The following is a 23047-nucleotide window of genomic DNA, read 5'->3' on the forward strand; positions in this document are numbered from 1 at the left end:
AATAATATATATAATAATATATTATATAATAATAATATATTATAATAAAATTTCGTACAGTATCGATGAAACATTGCTTACTACAGTTCTCTAACATAGTTTATATAATATAATTAATATATTATATTATTATATTATTATAATATAATAATATATTATAATAATATTATAATAATATATTAATAATATAATAATAATATATATAATAATATATTATATAATAATAATAATATATTATAATAAAATTTCGTACAGTATCGATGAAACATTTCTTACTACAGTTCTCTAACATAGTTCATATAATATAATTAATATATTATATTATTATATTATCATAATATATTATTATAATATAATAATATAATATAATTCTTCGAAATAACTCAATTTGAGATCTCGTTTTTCCAAAAAATGCAGAAATGTCTCGTTTCGGACCCGCTGCAAATGCACACGACCGCCTGCCCAGCTCGATTCTGGACTTTCTTCGACCTCTCCGCCAAAGGAGGGTCACGCAGCAACGAGAAGGAGCGTTCCGAATCCAAGGACATCGTCCCGTCCTCATTCCCCAACTCGGATCTCGACGACGTCTCGAAATCACCGACGTTTTCGAACGCGGCTGAAACATTCTCACCGTACGGCAACGAATGCCAGTTCGACTTGAGATCGACGCCGATGAATTGCCTGAGAGTTCACAGGCCGCTGAAGGAAGAAAGCTTGGCCTCTCTGCTGGATGGACAGCCGGTGCCGATGATGCTGAAGTGGAAGCTGAAAGGATACAAAACGCTTCGAAACGAGAACGCCATCGACTTTGCCTTCGTGCCCGGTGGAAAGTCCCACGAGGACTTTGACATTCTGCCGCGAAACGAACGTCGAACGAAAGTGACGGACAATCTCGGCGATACGGCGGAACGACTTCACGAGAGTCTCACTGTTTGTAAAAAGACCGTAGATGACGATGAAAAGGTCACGTTGCGCTTGACGACGAAGGCTATAGAGAACAAAGTTGAAACGGAAGCCGAAGACACTGAGAAAAACAAAATTGTTGAGAATGATAACGATTCAAAGAGGGACGAATCGCGAAACGTCCCCAATCAGAATTTACTTCTAAGCGCCAGCGTCAGGAAAGAAAGTGTCAAGTACCTTCCAATATCGAAGTCGGAATTGAAATATCAGACGCAACCAGCGGCTCGGTTCTCCTCTCGGCCGCCAAAGAAAGTCTGGAAACCCAGCGCGCCGATATTGAAGCGAACAGATTGCGAGAGGCTCGATAAAGAGGCTGCATCGATGGAGTTCGACGAGGAGAAACGAGCAGCCTCCAAACCGTCGATCCCCAGATTCACCGAACTTACTGAGAACTCCACGGAATGGTCCTCTGTGGGGAGCCAAAGGAATCAAGAATATCCGATTGAACGCGAGATGAAGACGAAAGTTTTCAACAGTTTCGAATCGTCTGCAGAAGCGTCCTCGCAGAATGAACCAAACGAGTTCGAAAGGTCACGTTCGAGGGATGTTTCCAGCACAGAATCCCCTGGAGAAGATCTCGACAGAGTTGAAACAGACGAGATACCGTTTGAACCGCGATCGTCGTCCATGTACTTCGCCCCGAGAGCTTCGAAACGAAGATCATTGACCACCGAGGGTGTGACTTTGGAGCCGATAATTGGAACAGAGAGAACGACGCCGCGATTGAACATAACCAGACCAGACGAGAGTCGCGTCAATAGTTCGCCCTGCGCGGCAACGCTAGCGAGACTGCGACAGATCAAATGGAACAGGAGCGCTTCGAGTTCGCGAATGGACACGTTCGGCAATGGTAAATCGCAGTCCATGCCTGGCAACTCGGACGGAGGTTCTCGGAAACCGCCAGCCTCGTTTCCGCCGGTCACCGCCAAAAGATCTTCCTCGTACGCCTCTTGTTTATTGGGGAAAACGCCGGCCTCGAAGGCAGCCGGCAGTTCACCGAACTCGAAGAACTCGTCCTTGAACATCTCGACTTGCAGCGCGAATCCAGCGAGAAAGTGTCGCGATGAGAATGACGAATGCTCGGGGCCTAGAAGGAAGAAGCGCGAGCAAGAGAGACCGTGCAACAGGGATAAGGAAACTTGCAAGCGATATTGTTGTCCTGCGTTGCAAACGCCGACCAAGTGCGACTACGACAGATTCCAGTGTCCTAAGGACACGTGTGGCCAGTCGGTACAACCGCGCCAAGTGACGAGAGACCGTACGTTTTCACCGAATGACGAGTGCAAGGACCAGGGGAGAGAGTTTTGCACGACTCCGAGGAAGCGCGAGGACTGCAGTCGGAGTTGCAGCAGGGAGAGATCGAGGCCGTGCTCGGAAAGGTGCATAATCGTCAGATTTCGATCATTTGGTTGAGACTTTCGTTTCTTTTTTTCTTTCCTTTTTTTTTTTTTTTCTTGATCATTTTCGAAGGGGGCAGGACAAAGTTTGACTAAAAATTACGAACACTTTAGGGGGCTAACAAAAGTACATATTTGATCGACGTGAGCTTCTGTGGTTTACTTTATGACACATTATGAACTATAAAAAGCAACATTACACGAGAAGAGAAGAAGCATCCTTTTTTACATAACTTTTTTTCACATTGCCCATCGGTGTGCATGATTCCAGCCAAATTTCAGGATTAGTTGCAACGAAAAGGCAAGAAAAAGTTCAAAAGTAAACAATATATTCTCTAGGGATCGACGATCCAACATTTTCATTTCTGTGACAATTATGAAAATAGCAGCTATTTGTTTCTCGTGTGTCGAATTTATGCCGAAAAATTTCTACGTTTTTTTGTTTATATTTTTCGAAATTGTTGAAAATTGAAAAATGTTCGATCGTCAATCTCTAGTAAATGTTACACTAAAGATACGCATTGAGTATCACAGTAATCCGTTGGTTAGATTCCGAGATATCTTACACACCGTTTCTAGAAAACCTAGTTTCGAGAAAAACGCGTTTAAAGTTTCAGAACGTTCATTTTTCATACGTATCCTTTACTTACTTCTTTTTTACGTATACATCGTGGCTCACAATTCTTACAATTCACAATTAAATTGAACCCAAGTCCTTTAATATTCCATTCACCAAAAGTAACATTTGAATCGCACGATTTACACTTTATAATGCTGCATAAAAGCTGTGAAGCAGTGATACAAATTCAATTATTCTATATATCCCAAAGTCGTTTTGAAGGCTACGACCTTCTCTATCTTATTTCTAAGACTTCAAGCTACTATTTAAAACAATAAACAAAGAAAAATCGATTTTTTTGAAAATTTCACACTGTCCTGATTTCTTGAGCTTGCAGCAACTTTCGAATCAGAAAATCACTGTTAACGAGAATATAACAGACGTCCGTTCGTTGTGTTCATTCACAACTAAATTGAACCCAATATTCCCCTAATATTCGATCCACCAAAAGTAACATTTGAATCGCACGATTTACACTTTATAATGCTGCATAAAAGCTGTAAAGCAGTGATACAAATTCAATTATTCTAGTATCCGCGGATTTATTATTATATACCCCAAAGTAAGTCGTTTTGAAGGCTACGACCTTCTCTATCTTATTTCTAAGACTTCAAACTATTATTTAAAACAAGAAACAAAAGAAAAAAATCGATTTTTTTGAAAATTTCAAACTGTCCTGACCCCTTAAGTCCGTTTCTTAAGCTACAGTAGAATTTTCATTAATGTCCTTTTACAATAAATAAATATCAGTAGATGATATAGTAATATACATTGTAAAATGAATGGGAGAGAGATACGAGGTCAGTCTTTCAAATAAATAGACTTCGATAGCATCTTGATAACAGTTGCTAAAGATTGCTTTACAATTAATAAACCATCGATCGATACTGACTTTGGTTAAAACTGGTTATTGGTTGCCGATGTTCTAACAAACGTAATCACTTTAACGAAACTTGCAGAAGAAGATCCTGCCAACGGGAGTATTCTGAGCAAGAGGATCGTTCCCAGGAACGTGTTCGCAAGATCTGCACGAAGCCACGAAAACTGGACAGTTCTTGCAAACGTCAACGGAAGTCCAACGATCGCGAGTGTAGCAGATCGACGAAATGCAACGGAAGAAGGAACTACACGCAGTCCGCGATCTCGAGTCGTTGCAAAGTTACGAGAAACGTTAAACATTATTCTTCCGCGCCATTGTTCGTCTCCCATCTGATCGCGAGGGAGAACCTGTTCGTTTCGCCGCCGATTTACCATCCGCCGATTCGTTCGAAAAGCGACGACAAATCGTCGAGGCCGTCGTCGAAGTGCAAGCTGACCGTCGACAAGTGCAAAAAGGAGGAGCCTTGCAGGAAGAAGAAAGATCCTTGCATGGAGACGAGAGGTACTTGCAAGAAGAAGGAAGATCCTTGTAAGAGGAAGAAAAGGCCGAGCTGCAAAAAGGAGGATCCGTGCAAGAAAACGAGGCCCACTTGTAAAAAAGAAGAGACCTGCGGTCCAGAGGTGAAGAGAGTTGACGATCCTTGCAAGAAAACTAGGTCAATGACCAAGATGGACGATGACTCGTGCAAGAAAAGTTCCAAATCCAAAACTGACGACAGGTTGAAGTGTAGCGCTACGACAGAGGACACGTGCTCTACGAAGAGAGAGAGAATGTGCCAAGGTGATTTGGAAGCTTCCATAAAATGTGTCATATAAATACCGTCGTGATAGAATGTGTATACCTATACGATATTTTCGAGTTACAAAATGTCTGCTACGAGTGTCCAACTATTTATATTATTCCTTGATCGGTTATTAGAAAGCTTTGCGAAATATTATTTTTATTTAAATAAAATTGCACGTGTAATGATAGTATGGTTGTTACTTATGAACTGTCTGCGTAACGAAGCAGCTTTTAATATAGATTTTGAGATGTTTTGCAATTAGAATAGAATTATTGCATGGAAATTTCGCAGCACTTTATCCTGATAAAAATAGCCCTCTCGAAAGGTACAAAGGAAAACTTTCGTGATTGTGATAGGTTTCGTTATTGCAGAGAAAAAGATGGCATTCACCGCGAAGGACTCATCCGAATCGGTGGCAGACAAGATAGAAAGAGAACGAAAAGAGGTGGAGGACTGCAAGAAGCACATCAACAGCAGAAAGAAAGTAAAAGAGACAAAGGAAGCGGTTGCGCCTGGTTTAGAGCGTGTCATCAGCCCTTGCAAACAACAGCTGAAGGACAAAAAGACAAAGTTCACGTCCATTAAACTTCCCCTGAAAAACTTCGTGAACAGTGTATCGGACACGTGCACGAGACAAGCCGGCAATTTGCTAAACCTTTCGTCGGATCGACTGTATTCCGCCGTACGAAGCAGCAATTCTGACGAAATCAATAGGGAAACGAATCCTCCGGGCTCCATCAGGAACTTTTGGTCATTCAACGAGGGTGATGTGGAAGAAATACCTATACCTTTGATAGATAACCAAGATAACGGACTAGAAGATGGACCAAACTGGTTTCTCCCGTGGTTCACGAATTATTAACATTGAGGAATTCTTGATTTCTCGAGAAGGCAAGAAGGCATGCCATTTATTCTTCAATTCATGTTATTTTTGTCTGTACGTTGTTTCAGAGAATGGCTTCAGAGAACGTATATGCAAAAACAGATATATATATATATATTGTACACGTAGAAAGCAGAATTAACCGAAGGCAATAGGAATATTTCACAGGAAAGCAACCTGATTTCAAATTTGGTTTTTGAAGAAATATGTACTTCATTTTTGGCGTTCTCTACAGAAAATTGTAACATGTATACATGTATACTGAATATGTTACTGATCCTTTGCAAAATTCGTGGATTTGTAATCTGTCTTCTGTTTAGAATGTTACTTTACAAAAGGTAACGAGGAATTAACGCAGATCACATTTATCAGCCGAGAATTTTTATACACGTAAGAGTTATCCTGTCGAGCATGTTTCACACGAATGTTCAATGCGCAGCATCGTCCAGTAACGCTCCAGAGTTTATTACAATACGCCAAGTTACCCGCCCGATCCAGGGCCTGATGATAGTCGCGGTTCAAACAATCTTCAGGTGAAAAGCGTCCCGGGGGCAAAGTTCGCCCCGAGTGAATCGAGTGTCGCGGCCAGTTACGAGACGTCTTTGTACGACGAATGACAACGAACGACAGAGGCGTGCACGTGAATGGAGGGGTAGCAATTATGGGTTATTCAGGTCTCGCCGCGGGATGCCCAGGGTGCCGTCACCATGGAATTTTTCATACGTACATATACCTGGCGCCTCTCGACGTCCCCCTTTTTATGTTCTACATATACACGTGCGAACGTGTACGGTGAACGTTGCTGCCCGTCTAAAAGAAAAGAAAGAAGATAGACAGGGGAAACAGAGAGAGAGAGAGAGAGAGAGAGAGAGAGAGAGAGAGAGAGAGAAAGAGAGAGAGAGAGAAAGAAGAAAAAGGGAAGAGAGAAAGGGAGAAAAGCGTGAGGACGTCTCTGCAGGGATCCTCGGGCTCTGCCACTTATGGGAACGTGATACGAGCTTTTCGTTGGATGCTCTCTTGCGTTTTCGCATTGTTGCGCAACCACGTCGTCCTTCCTTCGCGTTCCACGCTCCCGTTTCTCTCTTTTCTCTTTCTCTCTCTTCTTCCTCGTTTCCCTCTCTCTTTTTTGCTGTAGCCTGACGTGTCTCCGTGCCTCCTATGCCTCCGTCGACAAAGAGAATCGATGTCAATGCGAACGCTGTCTTTTGTACTCCCTGTTCCTTTTCCACTTCCGGCTCGTCCCACGAGACATCGAAAATACATACTACGTTTACTATAGTCGGAAACTGTCGCTTGCTCGCTTTCCAAGAAACATCACGCGTATATCTTCCGATTTGTTTGATTTGATGATGGATGATTGTTGATCGAGATGAAAACGCGCGTCGTGGAATTTTATTCGTGGTCGATATATCTTTTGAGTTACAAATCGTTCGTTCGAGTAAATTCTATTCTCTAAGAAAGCAAAGCAAGTGCCTGTCAGATAATGAACGAAAATAAACGCGATAAAACGGCACGTGACACAGAAATCATTCTCGACACGGCCACGCATACGCGCGGATATTTTTGAACAAGTTGTCATCGAGAAGATCGAACGGTTGATTTCACGGTTGCTTAAAGGGGGCGGGGAGAGCCGTAAGCATCTAGACGTCACATTATGATGTCAACGACTTCTTCCTGGACCACAAACCGCTTCGACCGTACGTCCAGGATGAATGGTGACGCCACGGGTGGCACCCCGTCGGAGAGAACCGCACATACAACTGACACTGGAAATAATGTCAATTTCATTGGTATCATTTTCGAGATCCAGATCAGAATCCCCAGTCTCATTCAGTCTCTTGATATTTATTCATTCGTTTATTTATAACGAAAATTTAATTGATTAAAAGATTTAAACTTGATGTTCGACATAGAAGAAATTGAGAAAGAATTTATATTCAATCGACTGACACGAATATTATGACACAAATGCTTCAAGAAAGAGTTTTGATTCGTCCAACTTCTGTTATCAAGAATTTTCTATTTTTTTTTCGCATGGTGATAAATACGCACATAAATATGGTAAATAATGCCATAAATCGATTCTTCATCTATATGGAATCTATTTGTAGCAAAGAAGTTGATATTAATAATTGTTTACCATTCACGTGGCACACAAATCGTAATGCAATACTTTACCGTCGCCGGTGTCTGTATAACGTGTTTCATCATGGGAATAACATTACACATTCCCGGTAAGAATGAAAAGCTTTGACTGGTCCATTTGATGTAACACCACGGTTTACATAACCTCACAAATTTTCGCGCAATTTGATCATTATCAGCGAGAACATTTTTACGTTTTCTCTACATTCACGCGTTCCATTATCAAAGTGAAACCGTGTGATATTTTCTCTCTCTTTCTCTCTTTCTGTCTCTCTCTCTGCAAGTAATACTGACATTAATACGATCTCAAATTGACGCCGTCGACCAACTGAAATATAAATATTTACCGTTAATAAAGTAAAAAATGGAAAAACGAATTAAATACGTTAATTGAGAACAAATGTTTCGCTTTAATGAAGATAAAATGTTTAAAACATTTTGTACCAGCATGAAGACTACATGGAGAAAAAACACGGTGATCCACTTTTTCACTGAACAATTATACCTTTGAATTGACCTAATAAGCTTCGTTTCTATTCATATAGGTATGTAGATTGTTTTTTCCCTACAATTTTGATATTTATCTTTCACAATTTTAATTTTATAAATTCTTTTCAATATACAGTTTACAGAAAACTTGACACGTTAACAAGCATATATACATGTATGTATATATATAAAATCATATAAAATATTTCATGGTTGTTTAAAAAGTTTTCAACTGGACGGATACTCGACTTTGAGAAAGATCGTGTGACGTGGAGAACAAAGGACATCTTGTTTTCTCAGACTGCAAGGACTTTTGTAAAAACAAGGTTTTGCTTCCTAAAATAATGTCTGCCAACCAGATTTTCCGGCGTGTCCGAATGAAACGAGACCGCGGCTTGTTTTGCATACACCGGTTTGCCATCTTTCCTGATTGACATGGGACGTTTCTCAAAGCTTCGCACGTGTTACCATCGAGAACTCTCCTCGTTCTTCTTTCGTCGTTTTCTTGAATTGCGACCACTTTCGATGGTTATTAAGAAAAGAAAAATATCGTCGGCACTCTATCAAAACACAAGCCAAATGGGAAGTACATGTGTAGGTATCTTTCTTGTATTCGTAGTGTCAATAATAAACTTAACTAAATTACTGATTGTACTTAATAATAATAAATTCATAACTTATGATCAAATACAGAAACTACAGAAAATGAGAAAATATTTATTACGACATGTTCATCTTTTAGGTTAAGAAGATGTTTCACAACCTTTGACGCGAACGTAGATCAAAGTATAGATACTGAAAACAATAGAAATAGACTCTCTTTCATGCAGCATAAATATTCGCGTCGTCCGAGCATCTCTCGACGTCGGATCGATATTTTCCCATTAACCATAACACACGACATGGATCTGTTCGAGGTGGTCAAGCGGAGAAGAGGTTTGACCTGATCGATTTCGAAATTGCGACGGTATCGCAACGACGCCTTGCGTGAAGTTCGCCAAATACAGGTCGCGATTTTCATCGAAACGCTAGTCCCACGCATTACTGCGTGTCGTCGCGCGCGCGAGTCACGTTCGAAGGCAATTAAAATACCTGGCCAATCGAGGAACTTAACGAGCAACGTGAAAGAAACACGTTCGTTTCGGGCTGGATTCGTCCGATTTACTTGCGTGTCTCTTCGACCACGTTCGCATTGAAGGAAGAAGGAAACAGAAGTCGGGGGTTGTAATGAGGCTTATTTATTACCATAGGAGGTTCGACCAATGAGAGGACGGGATGGTGGTCGTAGCCATGCCCAACAGCCAATGGGCAGAAGGCTCGAGGAGCTGTCAGACGAACCACGCCTCGGCCAATCGGCGCTTAGCTGCGCATGACAGAGTGGCTCGGTCTCGGAACACGCCGGAGCGGCAGTCCCTTCTGGTGCGTGCGTAGGAGAACGTCTCTTTTTCGCTCGAGAGAGGGAGTGTGTGTGTAAATCTGACATTTCGTTATCATTCTCCGAGTAATCTTCGACGCCACGAGTCTGCCTCGGTACGCTTCGTGGCGTCGCGTGTTTGGTACTGATCAGACGGACGACGTGTCGCTTGTTGTCAGTCGGATAAAGAGTGTCAGGTGTTCGGGTAGTGTGCGATATAAACAACACAGTGTGTTTCTCGAATCGTTTCAAGTCAAGTGCATCGATCGTGTCGCGTGCTTCTTCTCTCGAATAGAGTCGACAGTCAGAATCAGTTCCGTACGTGAAACGAAAGTTCTTTTTCTCGCTTCGAAGGTTTGAATAAACAATAAAGAACGAAAGAAACAACAACAACAAAAGAAGAAAACGGAAAAAGAAAAAAAAGAAAGGAAAAAGAAGAACGAAGAGAAAGATCGAAAAAGAGACACCGTAGAGGAGGACAGAGAAAACGGACTATTTAACAGAGTCCTAATAATAGCCGTTCGTACGCGAGTATACTAAGCGCCTATAAATACGCAGCTACCACGGGCCGCGGAAACACGAGCCCGTGGATTTCACGGTGCAACCTGCCACACGAGGAGATAGAAAAGACGCGAGTCCGAAGGGAAAAGAGGGAGAATAATCTTGAAGGAGGGCGCACCTGGCGCTCTAAAGAGAAACTTGCCATAATCGGATCTAGTCGGTGCCAGTAACGCAAGATAATCGCGCGCGGTACACGCGAGACGGAGGGAAACTGTTGAGATAGGAGGCAACTATATAGAGAAACACACGCTGGGAGTGTACGCGTATACACGAAACGCAAAAGAAGACAAAGACAGCGAAGGCAATCGGTCCGGCCCAAGGCTCTCTGCTTGGTTCCAGTACTCCCAGCCTCTGAAAGCAGATTAGAGAATAACCGCAGCCGGAGTGAGATTTTATTATTCCACCGTAGTATATCCGACGAGTATATATCCTTTCTTTTACTCTCGTAACACGAGAAACATCCCATGTTGGAATTCGACGGGCAGCTTCTCGAGCTTGCAGCAACTCTACCAAGCCGCGGTAGCCTAAAAATATCTCCTTCCTGCATATTCTGACGCGTTTATACCGTCACAAGTGTGGCGCGTTCTTCCTTTGTATTATCCTACGTACTTTCCTCTCGATCGAGACTAAAAAGACCTCGATCATTTTAAACATCGGCGCATCGGCTCGTTGGAAAAGACAAACTCCCTGTATTAATCGTTTTTTTTTTTTTTTTTTTGGGGGCTATACCGATACAACCGGAAGAACGTGTTCGTCCGTTGAACCTATGCTATACTTCGCTTTGCCCTCGTTAAAGAAGTACATGGTACATTGGCTTATATGTCAGTTCTAGGTTTACAACTGTCAGAAGTAACGAAGGTCTCAGTGATAATAGATTAGTTACTATTTAATACAGACGATTAGAAGAACGGCATTAAAGATAAACTTGGGAAGGAGAATGCCTAGAAGGAAATTAGATCTAAAGAGGAAGCACCGTGGATGACCATCGAAAGGTATGAAGATCGTGGACGAGTTAATCACCGCCGGTGGCTCGCACGTAGCTGAATATCTGCCGTCGGAACGATTCTCGAAAGAATTAAATCTTGTCCGTCGGCTGAACGATCGATGCGCCGCGGATTTGCCATTGATAATTAACCAATCGACTAATTGTTTGATTCATATTGCCTGGTAAGGAGAATAGAAAAAGAGATCGGATAAAATAGTGAGTGAAACGAAGTGTACCGAAGAAAAGTGGTCCACGGTGGAGGGTGGAGGGAACGGAGTGCAAGGGGTCGCTGTGGGCCCCGGAGATGATGCGATGATGGCCTACGGAGGAACCACCGGAAACGGAGGTGCGATGGGACCTTCTTCTGGTGGTACGGACGTTTTGGGCTCGACCGGTGATTACAGCCCGCAGGGGACACCAACGCCACTCACGGGACACGCTGCTGGTCCCGTCGAAGCTACTACCTATGGCCCTGCTACAGGACCAACCAGTTACAGCCCCCAAGATAGTCCTGCGAGCTCTGCCGGCGGCGGTAGCGGTAGCAACGGGCAATTGCCCAGTTTCGGATTTACCCAAGAACAGGTCGCCTGCGTTTGCGAGGTAAGTTTCTTCATAAAGACTGGTTGCTACGGTGTTTGAACGGAAAACACGAAATTTGACATTTGAATTTGTTTCAAACCGATATGCGTGATCAATCGATAAAATAGATTCCGCGCGCGCGGTGTTGGGCGACGAGTGTCCGACGGACTGGTGCAAAGTGAAGTTTTCCCAAGGCAGTTTGTATGTTACATCAATTTTGTATTATTGGTCATTTGAAATTATCGATAGTATAATTCTGGAACAGTAGAAAAATAGAATGTACGGTAGAATCGTGATATTAATACGATCATTCGTGAAGTAGTATTTGACCTCTTGGCCAACGAGAACATGCTTGTTTCTAAGACATTTAATTTGAATTTGTTGGTTTAATTTACGTTGCGAATATGCGATGATGAAACTGTTCGTGAAATTTTCTATTTTCCCCGGGCCACGCATTGCGAACACGACACATTGCACAGCACCGCGCGCCAAGATTCATTTGCATGTTACACGTCTAATGGAGTTCATACGATTTTACTCCAACCATAAATTGTTTTGTGTGCGACATTAACGCTCCTCTCACATCGAACAGCCCACATGTGCACGACGGAATTTTACGTACCTACGAATGTTTTATTCGGGACACTGTTTTGCTCGAGATTGTCATTTAATTCGAAACGAATCAAAATTAAAAATGAACAATATAATAGAAAAATATTTATTTAACATTCGCACGATCGCTGATCACGGTAAATATTAGGTATAACGAATATTACACTTTGGGTATTTTACATAAGTGTATTTACATATTACATGTGTTGTCTGTATTTTTGCATAATTTTCAGTAATGCTTCTAAAATGTGAATTTTATACGTGTGTCAGTTTATAAAATTCAATTAATTGTACGCAAATAGCGAGAAACAATTTTGGAAATGTAAAATTCAGCCAATAATCCAAAAATTCTTATTAGACAACATAACTTTAAAACCAGCAGCTGTGGTGTCAACAGTACGGTAGAAGTTACATAAACAAAGTGAAATAATGAAAGTTCATAAGTATTATCTTTCGATGAAAATTAAAAAATATCCGACCAAAAATTGCAATGATTATATGTTTTCTTCAAAATTACTATGAGAATAATATACAAAAGTCACTTTGAAAATTATAAAACATAAAAAATTCCTAATGTTCAGCTGCTCATGTATATTTCAATAATGTCGATGCGAGTGTTAATAACATATCCTGTAAATCAACGAAAATTAATCTTTTTTATATACTTGTTTACATACATTGCAAAATTTTGTTAAATTATAGACACGAACCCCACTAATAAATTAGGATGCACATTGTAGCACGTAGAAGAAATGTGCGAGGAACGTCGATATTTTCTCACAATTCCCATCCAGTGCGTTACGTATACGGCTAGACGTTTAACTCCTTGCCCACGTCACATGGATATACTATTTAATTTATAGCTACATTTTGCATTTTCGATAAATGACCCCGCTGTCTATTCAGAATGCAATCGTTTAACTGGTAATTACACCCGCGTTGTAATAAAGCAGCTTAAGGCACTTGTGATCGTGCTTTACAGTGATTCGAATTTATCGTTTCGGTTAAAAGCATTCCTTATCAACATTCATCATGATCAGACGATTTATCTTTATTTAACATTTCAATTTAAAGAATTAGTGGAAACAACTGAATTAATAATTACTAGACTACAGATGTTAGTGGAAACAACTAAATTAATAATTACTAGATTACAGATGTTTTATTAATTCGTAAAATTAACATTCACAAATATGATATTTATTCAGTGCTAAATATCTATTCTTAAATCCTCTACTGTACATCGTACGTATTTCTATTGCATTCAAATTTCTAAAATTATGAACGTCAGTTATAGTAACTAGTAATCTGGTGACTAGTAATCTAGTAACTACGTGTCTGATATCTAGTGAAATTGTTTCGTTGGTCACTATAGTTGCATAAATAATTACACATATATTATATATTACATATAAATTATATATGACATGTGTATTATATACATACATATAATGTTATACGTATATATTTTATATATTGCATATACATTATAATTACATATATGATTCGCGATAATCCCATGAGACGTGGGCGCTAGTTGTCTTGTATCATTCGAAATAACCGTGGATCGATTCGTTCGAGAAAGGAACGATCTATCGATATTTAGCGGTTGGGCCGGGTGGTGCCGATTGTTTCTTTGCGCTACCGTCTTCTGTGCATCGCGTGCCTGGGAGTTCTCGCGCGCGCGAAGACAAATAGTTCCGCCGAGCCTCGGTGGTAGAACGCTCGATGAAACGAGACAGAACGAAATCGTTTAACCGTTTAGTTCGCCCCGGCGTGTCAGTTTGATTTGTCGTCGGCCAATTGAAAATTGTTCTTACATCGTCGTTAAAATCCGATCGCGATCTCTCTCCGTTTCCCGCTCTCTGTCGGCCATTTCTCTTCGGCTTTCGTCGCGGCTCGTTTCTCGTTATATGGCGGGATTTCTCTTACACGCATTTCGTGATTAATCGTTCGTCAGAAGTGTGTTGCGCTTTGGAAACTAGGATGGCACCCGGCAAACGCGAATGAAGAAGTAACCATGGCAGGTGCAACAGAGGGCTCGTACCACCGTCACATTTTAATGGTCGCTCGTTTTCGGTAATTTGCCTGTAACGAGCAATCGAGCATCGATTCCGTCACAGGGTAATATTCCTTTTCCTCGTTAAAATTTTTTTTCTTTTTTTTTTTTTTTGCTCACGTGTAATGAGAATTTAACGGTCTCTCTTCTCTTCTTTTTCTCGTCGTTTCACGTGTTACGAGTCTTTTAGTATCGGAGGGATAGCTCGTGAAAAGGGCATACCAGTGTAGCGATGGCGTAAGTGTTTCAAACGTTCCGAATATTTACACGCGGTGGCAGAAAATCTTGAATCACACACACGCTTTTCGGATTTGTGATTCGATATTCGAAGTTTTTGAAATGTTTGACGTGTCTCAAGAGGTCTTGAGTTGTCTGTCATTAAATATGCAAACGTACGGCTGATCATGTAAAATATTAACAGCCCGAGACCTGGCAACTATCAAGAATTTTCAATATCGGATCACATTCGATTCGTTTCGAGTTGTTCTTTCTCGAATCGAAGTTCAAACTTGGACGCCATCTTTACTAATAACGAATTTATCAAAGTGCGATCTTTCTCGATGTGTGAACATCCCCCAAGATCTTTATCTATCTGCATTTTGCATTTGCAATTTTCTACAGAAAAGACAGAGAGGAAGAAAAGAAAAGAAAAGAAAATACCCTTTTCGCGAAAAGAAATAGTCACGGGATGAAAAAGATAATTACAAATTGAGAAACATACAAGATACACTAGAATAAGAGGAGATCGGGATGAGTTCTGCCGACTAACAGTGTGCCCCCCCTGTCTATCGTCTTCAAGGCGATGGTGTCGTCTGTCCAGGTTCTCCAGCAGGCAGGCTCCGTGGAGAGGCTCGGCAGATTTCTGTGGTCCCTGCCGGCGTGCACTAGGTTGCATCGCCACGAAAGCGTCCTGAAAGCCAAGGCGATCGTTGCCTTCCATCGGGGACACTTCAAGGAGTTGTACAGGATCCTTGAGAGTCATACGTTCAGTCCGCACAATCATCAAAAACTGCAAGCTCTCTGGCTCAAGGCTCATTACATAGAGGCCGAGAGACTGAGAGGGAGGCCTCTTGGCGCAGTCGGTTAGTATCAGAACTTTCTTCAAATTAATTTAAATATGCATATCGTTTAATTGAAAATGTGACACGAATAACACGAATGCCACGCGGTTTACTCATTATATTTTCGAGATGAGAGAAGTTGCTCTATTGTCTGAAATTAATTCAGAGCGTAAGGTTGGTCAATCCATTTTTGTTGCGACCTTTTTTTTTTTTCCTACCATTTCGGTCGCCATCCACGTTGGTCCACGTAATAATTCTACGGTAACGGAGCATGAAATTTCAATGACCTTCTTAAATATAACCTTTCGACAGAATTTGGACGCTCGAAATGTTTAATTTATGTTCACTTTCCGTAATCTGATATGTATTTTGTACATAGGTATCGTTACGAAGAAATTCTCTCTCGTTCGTTGTATTCCTTTCGATGCTTCGCGATCCTTTCAGATACGCGGAGCGAATTTTAGAAATCACGCCGGACATAAATCTATTGGCGATCATAATAGCGCGGCCGGAAAGGAAACATCTCGCGAATGAACAAGCATCGCGCGCCCCCGAGGCCTGCCAGTTTTATTTCTGTCGCGAATTGTAAACCAGGGAGGAAGGCGAGCTTAACGAGCTGACATTCTAATTAGATCTTTCCATTTACTTTTGCGAATCAATTTGTGTCATCTGATCTCTTCTCTCTTCTCCTTTCTCTCTATGTATGCGCTAAAACCAGAGAGCAAAGAGAGAAGTTTTGTCCCCCGTGTGTGACGTGAGGTCTGCGTGAAGATTTCCGGCTGCTTTGAAAGAGAAAACATCTCTATACTTCTGAGAAATCACTGGTAGTCACATAGTTCTTTTTGAAGTCGTTCTCACAGCTGAACCGAGAATTTTTTATGCCGGTCATCAGCGTGTAGTCTTTTTCGTTACCTTTCCTTGCGTTTATTTATCATTTGTACAAATCTAACGTAGTTATCAAAACTGTTTACAGTGCTGTGGAAAAGTCCCCTAGCAGATTGGATTTTTTATTAATATTTATGACAATTACAATTATTAGTTGAAATTTATTGAAATGTAACGCTGCTGAAATTGAATTGAATGAAAAGATTGAAAGTTTTTGTACATCACTGTAAATTGATTAACATCATTGGCTAGAAAATCTTGAAGGTGTAAAATTGTTTATGCGTTTCGTTTCCCTATCGATAACAATTAATAGTCAAACATATATGATCCTTGTAGATCGAACGACGGAAATAAAATCAAACCAAACGGGTGTGTATCTCTGTTGCGTCGTTTTAAAAATAGCCTCTCGTAATTCAAAGGTTTTACTGTCTATCATATAAATCGCCTAATCCTCTTGGGGGGGATTTGTTTCGTCGTAATTAATGGTAGCTTGCTTATGAACAAGAAAAATCTGTTATTTGAAAGTAGTAATATTTGACAAAAAAAAGAAAAGAAAAATAGAATAGAAAAAGTACCTAAACACTTGTAGAGATAAAGCGATAATAATGTAATTAGCAGTAAAGTAAATATAATTCAGTGTAAATCTATTGTAAAATGTTTTATTCGCGAAACTGACCAGAATTGTTTGAATTGCAGGAAAGTATCGCGTACGACGCAAATTTCCACTGCCGCGTACAATTTGGGACGGTGAGGAGACGTCGTACTGCTTCAAGGAAAAATCCAGGAGCGTCCTGAGGGATTGGTATGCCACTAATCCCTATCCTTCGCCTCGCGAGAAGCGAGAATTGGCAGAGAGCACGGGACTCACCACTACGCAAGTCAGCAACTGGTTCAAAAACCGGAGACAAAGGGACCGTGCAGCTGAACACAGGTATTTACCACTTTCCTTAATTTTATTCTAAAAACTATTGTATATTAAAAATCATCAAGGATACTCATAGGTATATATCTTTCCTTGTGTTCTATTGTAACCTTTGAAAGGTTAAAACCATTTAGGATGTTGATATTTAATAGTCAGAGGTTGTAGTCTTTGCTTGGTGAAATATCTGATACCTTATTCATCTCAGCTGACCCAGTAAACACATAATTCTAGTAATAGATTACCGAAATGTATCATCAATTTCGCGAGAAATTTGAAAGCCAGTTACTCACGCAACGGTGTTACTTACATATATTAAGACGTTTTATAAACAGGCAAATTCACGCGTAAATTAGCTCGTGAGTTAAAGGGGGTTTTCGAAGAGAAGTTACGTAACTTTCTTCTAATAACCAAATAACGAGATGCGCCAGACACGTCTGCTTGTTTTGAAGCGAATGAAAGAGAGAAAGAAACACAGTTGTGAAATGTGGATGGTGTTGTTACAGTAAATATCTCGTCACATCGTCGTCTGTCAATGAAAAATATTTTATTATAACACGCATGGGAATTTAACATATTTACAAGTTTCCTGTATGTTGTTGTCCTTGCGTGGCCTTGTTCAAAAAGATAATCGGCAGTGACCGAATTGATATCCGTGGAATCCGTGGAGGGCGCAAGCGTAGGAGTTTCATGTTGTTTGGAAGGTCGTTGCTCTAGATCTGATTTTAGAAACCGAGCAAACTCGAAGACGGCCTCATAACTACGTAACGTTAGCGATGCATTTCTCTTGCGTCTCGCGATCTGCTTTTTGTCGGGTCTAAACTTCTCTTTGTACCCTTGTAATTTATACTGTAAGAGCACGGTCATCGACAGATTAAGGGTGGTTACACACGAACGTTTTCTTTTTCGTTGTTATTTCTAGATTGTCCTCGAATTTAATTATACGAACGTTAACTTTTCCGTTCCATGTTCGCTCTGTAATTTTCGATCCGAAACGAACACCGTTACGTTCAAGACGTAATACAATCTGTCGAACCGCTTAATCGTCGGATCCTCATTACCGCCATTTTCCTCTCCACCGGAAAGAATTAAAATTCCCAACTATAGAGAACAATTTAAACACCGTTATAATACGCTCCCTTGAAACCCTGTGGCAATATACATATTCAGTTTTTACGTACCCTCGTCTACATATAAGTACTTGTATCATAAGTTTCTATTTCCGTGATAACGGATAACAAGAACCTGCTCGTATTCTCTTCATCTCTTTCCTCAAAAAGAAATTTCAACTTACAATTGGCAATATCCTACGACGATCACACTTTTCTTCTTACTTTCTTTGTATACACGTGTATAAGAAAAACAGACTATATAACATATAGATGAACTTATTGTAAGTAAAGAATCTTCAGCTTCCGGTTCATGTAAAACACAAATTCTTAATTCGTGGAGATATTTTCTAGGAACTCGCTCCCCCTCCGTGATTATTTCCAGAAGATTTTAATTGAACATTAGGTTAAGGATCATTGGGTTCACTTGCGAAACGATTTTACAACTCGATCGAGATCAGGAAACTCTCGACGATTCCATTCAGGAAGATTCATAACGGTTAACGAGCCTGAAACGCGATCGAGAATGATCGTCGAACAGGTCGTGGTCGGATACAATAAATATACACGAGAGAAAGAGAGAAGAGCCAGCCGTTGTTCCCTTGATTTCGGTGAATCCGTCGATGCGAATCGTGGCCAGGATAGACGGCGTTTCTCCTCGCCGAGAGAATTTTCGCGAGGGAGGAAGTGGGAAGCACCACCGTGGCGAGGCCCAGTCCAGTACACAGCCGTGTCACGCCACGGGGAACGTATCGAATTTCTTATGGCTTCTGTGTATTCCCATGAACGGAGACAGAAGGTCAGACAGAAACAGAAAGTTATACAGGGAGACGTTAGGGTGGCAAGAAGGAGGGAAAAAGAGAGATGTATATATACATATATATATATATATACATACATATATATATATGTATATATATATAGATATATACATATATACATATATAGGAGCGGTGGTGGATCCTATAGTCCTATCCGATGGCTTTGGGGGTATCGTGGATACGCATGGCATCATTCGCGGCATATTAATTACAGGAAATCCTACAAAGCATCCATATCACCCTCCCATGCCTTCCCTATACGTAATTCGTTGTACACCCCTTCGATGGAATATCGAATTGAGATCATCGTCGTTTCTTTTTATTAGCAAAGATATACGTACATACTTCATGCCTCTCTTGCGAGGATATTCTTTTTGCTCTCGCCGATCGAAAATCCAACTGATCGTATCTCGAGATCCATACTTTGTCCTCTTTTAACTAGTTGCGCTGATTGCGGACCATAACGAGCGGCCAAACCGTATACAACAATTCGTCGCTTTTTTCTTCTTTCGAACTCGTCGATACGATGTCACTAGATAGAAATTAGTGGAAAGTAATAAATTTATAATTTGTTTTGCCTTAAAACTGAGAAAATATTGCAATTTTGGGACAAAAAATTCTCGACGTGCGTGGTTCGTCATTCCAGCGCTAGAGGTTAAGTATCCTAACAAAGAGGTTTAGGTTAGGTGAGGTGCTAGCGCGGAACGCGAACGAGCGACGCTGCTTAGAGCAATTAATTCTTATCGTTCCTCTCTTCCCTTTCTTTTACTCGTTCTACGCCTTAGGTGCGAGCACGTGTGACTCATTAATTCACCGATATATTCTGGCCCCACTCTGTTATACATATATTTTCGTTTCGGTCGAATTTATTGTCGCGTCTCCGTCATCAAGGTTGCGTTCCAATTACCCAGTCGTGGCACGATCCTAACAACGAAATTTTTGCTGAAATAGACGAATGACACGATCGTGCGATTATCTTGCCACTGATACATGGAAATTTAAGTTCCTTAGATAGTTGTTATCTCGGTAATGATTCATTCAGATAGATCGCCATACACGTTTTCAAATTTTACCCCTGAGACGAGATTATGCAGAAAGAGAAAGGATAATTCAATTAGTCGTGGTCTTCTTCCTCTTCCTCTGGTTGTCTAAACCACTGTACTTTATTAATTGAACCATCCCAGCAATGAAATCTTTCCTACTCGACTCGGTATCTGAACCGCCTATTAATTCCTCAGATACATTAGAAGATTTTATTAGACAGATCGCCGACTGATCGAGGCTTCTCAGGGTTTTAGCAAAAGTCATACAAGTTGCTGATTTTAGGAAATTGAAACTCTTTGGTACACAGAAACTAAAATAATATTGGCAATGCCGGAAAACACCAGCGAGAGGAGTTGAAATGAAAACGCAGAGGCAAAGTTACGAGAATTCTGATTTACAAAGAGAGTTTTTGAGGGACTGATGATGGACGAGGGGGTTTGTAAGAGGTAAACTCTCGGTGCCTACGACTAGTGTGAAAAAACAGTGAAATGGTCGCCAAGATGATACGATCTTCGTTCTCACGAGAGACTGACTAACACAGTCGTCGTTGTTTTCATCCTTTGTTCGTGTTTTTCTTTTTTTTCTTCTTTGTTTCTGTTCTGAAATTTGCTGTCGATCAGCAAAAAAACGTTGGTCAAACCGTTGTCTGTAGCGAACCGCGGTGTCCGGTAACCGAACGTGTGCGCACGGACCGTAGGAACGCAAAGGGACGATAAGAGAAAAAGATGCTGATCGCGAGATTTTAGACGGCGCCGTCTGCTCGTTATCTGCACCTCTTTTGTTCCACGCAATTCCATCCGCGCTCTCGAATATCTTTCTCTTTGGCGACGTGTGCGTGGCCGCTGCCAAGGGCTACCAGAATATTCGCTGGCCGTCTAGTAGTAACTCTTTCGGGGATTGAAATATTATCAAATTCTTTTCGGCAATGCTTATAATAGATAATTGGGATCGCCCAGTGGTTACAATTTCAGATGGAATAGTCGAAAGTGAGAAGCTTTCGATGAACGTGATGGAAAGTGTTAAAAATGTTATAAACATATCAAAGTTTCACGAAGTATTCGAGAAAAGAAAGAAAATATTCTCCTCGTTTCGATTATTCTGTCGTCAAGTTGCACGTACTCTCATCTTCTAACGTGCGTGTGTGTATGTGTAACAACGTCGAAAATAGCCAGAATTTCTGGAAAATGGTAGAAACGAAGTCGTCGAAGGTTATTGCCTTCAAAAGTGGAAGTTTCGAGTTACGCGAGCCTTTTGAATAAATCGTCTGTTCTTCGTTCGCGCATTATATGTATGGATCACGTGTAAACGAGCTGGTTAAATCGTTCGATAAGAGCTCCCTGGGGGAGGGAGAGGGGAGAGTATGCACCGTGTGCATCCTGGTATTTGACGTTTTTTGCCCGACACCGACGCCCACGAGACGCCCCAGTCTCATGGGGTCTCCGCGATACCGTTAACGTTTCCGCCCCTGCTCGCGTGATCCAACTTTAATTTACATCGGCTTGTCAAGCGACCCGGTGGGATCGTTTCGTCGAAGAAATCTCGATGATTATTCGTTTCTTGATATTTATCAATTTCTTTTTTTTTTAAGCTCTTATTTTATTTTATTTTATTTTATTTTATTTTATTTTTTTTTTTTTTTTTTTTTGTTGGAAAGTCTTCTTCTTCTATTTTTATTTATTATCGCATCGACAACGAGGCCATTAGCGACGACAGGTGCCATTAGATATGTGTGTAGCAGTTTACGTTTTTGAGATATTTTAATACTCTTTGTATGTCATTTTGAGAAGTTAGGTTTATGTTTGCGATGATTCCGTATTTCTGTCATTGGATTTCTGTGGTGTGGCATTCGTGCAGTATGTGGGTTATTGTTGGAAAGTATCGGACCATACTCTTGTTGTTACCGCTCGAAATCTCGATGATTATTCGTTTCTTGATATTTATCAATTCCTTTTTTTCTTGCTTTTTTTTAAGCTCTTATTTTATTTTCTTTTTTTTCTTTTTTTTTTTTTTTTGTGGGAAAGTATCGGACTATACTCTTGTTTTCATTATACTGAAAAAGAAAGAAAGCACAGACCCTCTCGAATTATAAGACGTGGTACGTTCACTGGTTCACCTCGTGGTTCTCTGTCGTCACTAAACTTGTCACGATAAATCGCCACGAGCCGCTCTTGAAATATCCGTGTTGTTCTTCCCGTTGAGAGATCCGGGGCCTAGTGTCTCCTTCGATGCATTGTCGTGCCCTAGCACACTTTGCTACGAGTGGATGAAAATAAACTTCGCTCTCCCCCGCACGTGTCACGGCACTAGTTTTTTCCTTCTTTCTTTTTTTTTTTTTTTTTCTTTTTCTTTTTCTTGCAAACGCTGTCCCATGTTACAAACTTGTTAACCGGAAGGAAGAGTCAGATTTCTGTATCGCGCCGTGTGTTAAATGTTTAAGGCTGAGACGCATTTAGAGAAAATTACATTTTGTAAATATGCATGAAATTTTATTTCAATTGCGCAAAAACGTATAGGATCAAAACAAATTAATTTATTAATGCCTCTGTCAGCAGTTTACAAACTCGCTGAAAATCACAATCAGGTCATGGTCTATAATTAAACATTTTTCTCCCGTCTTTTTTTTTTTTTTTTTTTTTTATTTATTATCATAATCTGTCTCAATCTTCGTACTGAAAACCCATAACAAGAAGATTAATTTCTAACTTGGAGGCTAATATAATCCAATGGAATGTTTACTCGATTTGGAGAGCGAGCCAGTTAACAGGTTAAAGCGCGGTTATTATATCACCCTGGCTCTGACTAATATCATCGTTCCGACGATGGAGAAGAAGAGGAGCT

The 23047-nt window shown here is 40.7% G+C and overlaps 2 protein-coding genes across 2 annotated transcripts in view; both read left to right on the forward strand.

Annotated features, from left to right (window-relative positions):
- The first annotated feature begins 411 nt into the window (after positions 1-411).
- LOC122536393 (serine/arginine repetitive matrix protein 5-like) lies at positions 412-5596 on the forward strand. The gene is made up of 3 exons (XM_043668744.1): positions 412-2342; positions 3939-4639; positions 5015-5596. Exons 1-3 carry the CDS (start codon positions 412-414, stop codon positions 5503-5505), a joined length of 3123 nt encoding a protein of 1040 aa, XP_043524679.1. The 3' UTR covers positions 5506-5596.
- A 1255-nt stretch (positions 5597-6851) lies between these two features.
- Positions 6852-23047, forward strand: part of LOC122536394 (homeobox protein six1-like) — a 29033-nt gene continuing 12837 nt past the window's right edge. The window contains exons 1-4 of the mRNA XM_043668745.1: positions 6852-6862; positions 10057-11720; positions 15170-15452; positions 17013-17247. Coding sequence (XP_043524680.1) covers positions 11433-11720; positions 15170-15452; positions 17013-17247 — 806 coding nt within the window. The 5' untranslated portion in view covers positions 6852-6862; positions 10057-11432. The remainder of the gene's footprint in view (positions 6863-10056; positions 11721-15169; positions 15453-17012; positions 17248-23047) is intronic.

The sequence above is a fragment of the Frieseomelitta varia genome, unplaced genomic scaffold (genome assembly GCF_011392965.1).
Source record: "Frieseomelitta varia isolate USP_RPSP 00005682 unplaced genomic scaffold, Fvar_1.2 scaffold_830, whole genome shotgun sequence".
Classification (NCBI taxonomy): Eukaryota; Metazoa; Arthropoda; class Insecta; order Hymenoptera; family Apidae; genus Frieseomelitta; species Frieseomelitta varia.

What these genes read in the sequence shown, in the direction of transcription:
- LOC122536393 (XM_043668744.1), top strand. Translation starts at nt 412, where the DNA reads ATGCAGAAATGTCTCGTTTCGGACCCGCTGCAAATGCACACGACCGCC. An exon ending in TCGAGGCCGTGCTCGGAAAG is followed by an intron (nt 2,343 to 3,938) that starts GTGCATAATCGT and finishes CGAAACTTGCAG; the next exon opens with AAGAAGATCCTGCCAACGGG. An exon ending in GAGAGAGAGAATGTGCCAAG is followed by an intron (nt 4,640 to 5,014) that starts GTGATTTGGAAG and finishes TCGTTATTGCAG; the next exon opens with AGAAAAAGATGGCATTCACC.